The sequence below is a fragment of the Myotis brandtii genome, unplaced genomic scaffold (assembly GCF_000412655.1).
Source record: "Myotis brandtii unplaced genomic scaffold, ASM41265v1 scaffold411, whole genome shotgun sequence".
In the NCBI taxonomy this organism is placed as follows: Eukaryota; Metazoa; Chordata; class Mammalia; order Chiroptera; family Vespertilionidae; genus Myotis; species Myotis brandtii.
Window position 1 is genome coordinate 1,302,807 of NW_005365804.1, and position 1,135 is coordinate 1,303,941.

The following is a 1,135-nucleotide window of genomic DNA, read 5'->3' on the forward strand; positions in this document are numbered from 1 at the left end:
TCCACACAGGAGCCCCATCTCCTGGCCTCTCCCACGGCTGCCACTGCCGCCACCCACCAGCCCTACAGAAGCAGGACGAGGACACTGACTTAGAGGGGCCACAGATACCCCCATTTCTGTCACTCACAGGAGGAACACCAGCCCCATTTTACAGAAAAGGCAACTCAGCTACTGGGACAGAGCCCCGATGGATGGATCCTGGGGAAAGTTCAGACCTTACACCCCTGCAGGATTTCTGGGGTGGAGGCCCTGGTCCCCCCCCCCCTCCGATATCCTGGCCATCTCTGACCTGGGGGACGCGATCCAGAGCATCGCTGTACAGCGAGAGGCCGGCAAAGTCGCAGCCCAGCTTGAAGGCCAGCGTCTGAATGGTGGACGTCTGCCAGGTCTGGTTGGAGCCCTGGAAGGTGGCATTCAGCAGGCTAAACACCAGACTATGGACGAGCCTGAGGGCGAGAGAGGTGACCAGATCCTGGAACGGGGGTAGGCTGAGAGGGGGTCCAGACAGCCTGAGAGCATAGGGCTTTCCCCACCCACACTCATGTCACTCCTGCCTGTGGACCTTTGCACACACAGTGTCCCTGGCACACTCTTACCTCCCCACCCCACTCATTTCCTTCTCCTGATTAACTCTGGATCAGGTCTCAGTTTGTTGACACCTCCTCCAGGAAGCCTTCCTTGGTCGCTCCATGTTGACTGACCCCAGGCTTCCCTGGCCAGTCGTCAGCATTGGCCTCTCAGCCAGAGCTGCTCGACCTTTAGGTCACAGACTTGAGAGACTAGCCTGAGTTTTGGAGCCCCTTCCAAGAAATATGCACAGAGATCCATGATTCTGCACCTGGTTTCATGACACCCATGGTTAAGGGCCCCCAACCAGACAGTAAACTTGATGGGGGCAGAGAGATGTGTCTCTCCTGCACCTCCAGAGCCTAGTGTCAGGCACATAGTAGGCCCTCAATGAATGCATGTTGAATAAATGAATTAATAGTCTACACTAGCCAGGCTGGCGTGACTCAGCGGTCGACCTATGAACCAGGAGGTCACGGTTCAATTCCTACTCAGGGCACATGCCTGGGTTGCAGGCTCCATCCCCAGTAGCGGGTATGCGGGAGGCAGTCAATCAATGATTCTCTAT

The 1,135-nt window shown here is 56.7% G+C and overlaps 1 protein-coding gene across 1 annotated transcript in view; it reads right to left on the bottom strand.

The window, feature by feature from the left end:
* ADGRG5 (adhesion G protein-coupled receptor G5) overlaps window positions 1-1,135 on the bottom strand; it is a 20,804-nt gene that overhangs the window by 8,518 nt on the left and 11,151 nt on the right. Inside the window, exon 4 of the mRNA XM_005873549.2 lies at window positions 290-446. Within this exon, the coding sequence (XP_005873611.1) occupies window positions 290-446 (157 nt within the window). The remainder of the gene's footprint in view (window positions 1-289; window positions 447-1,135) is intronic.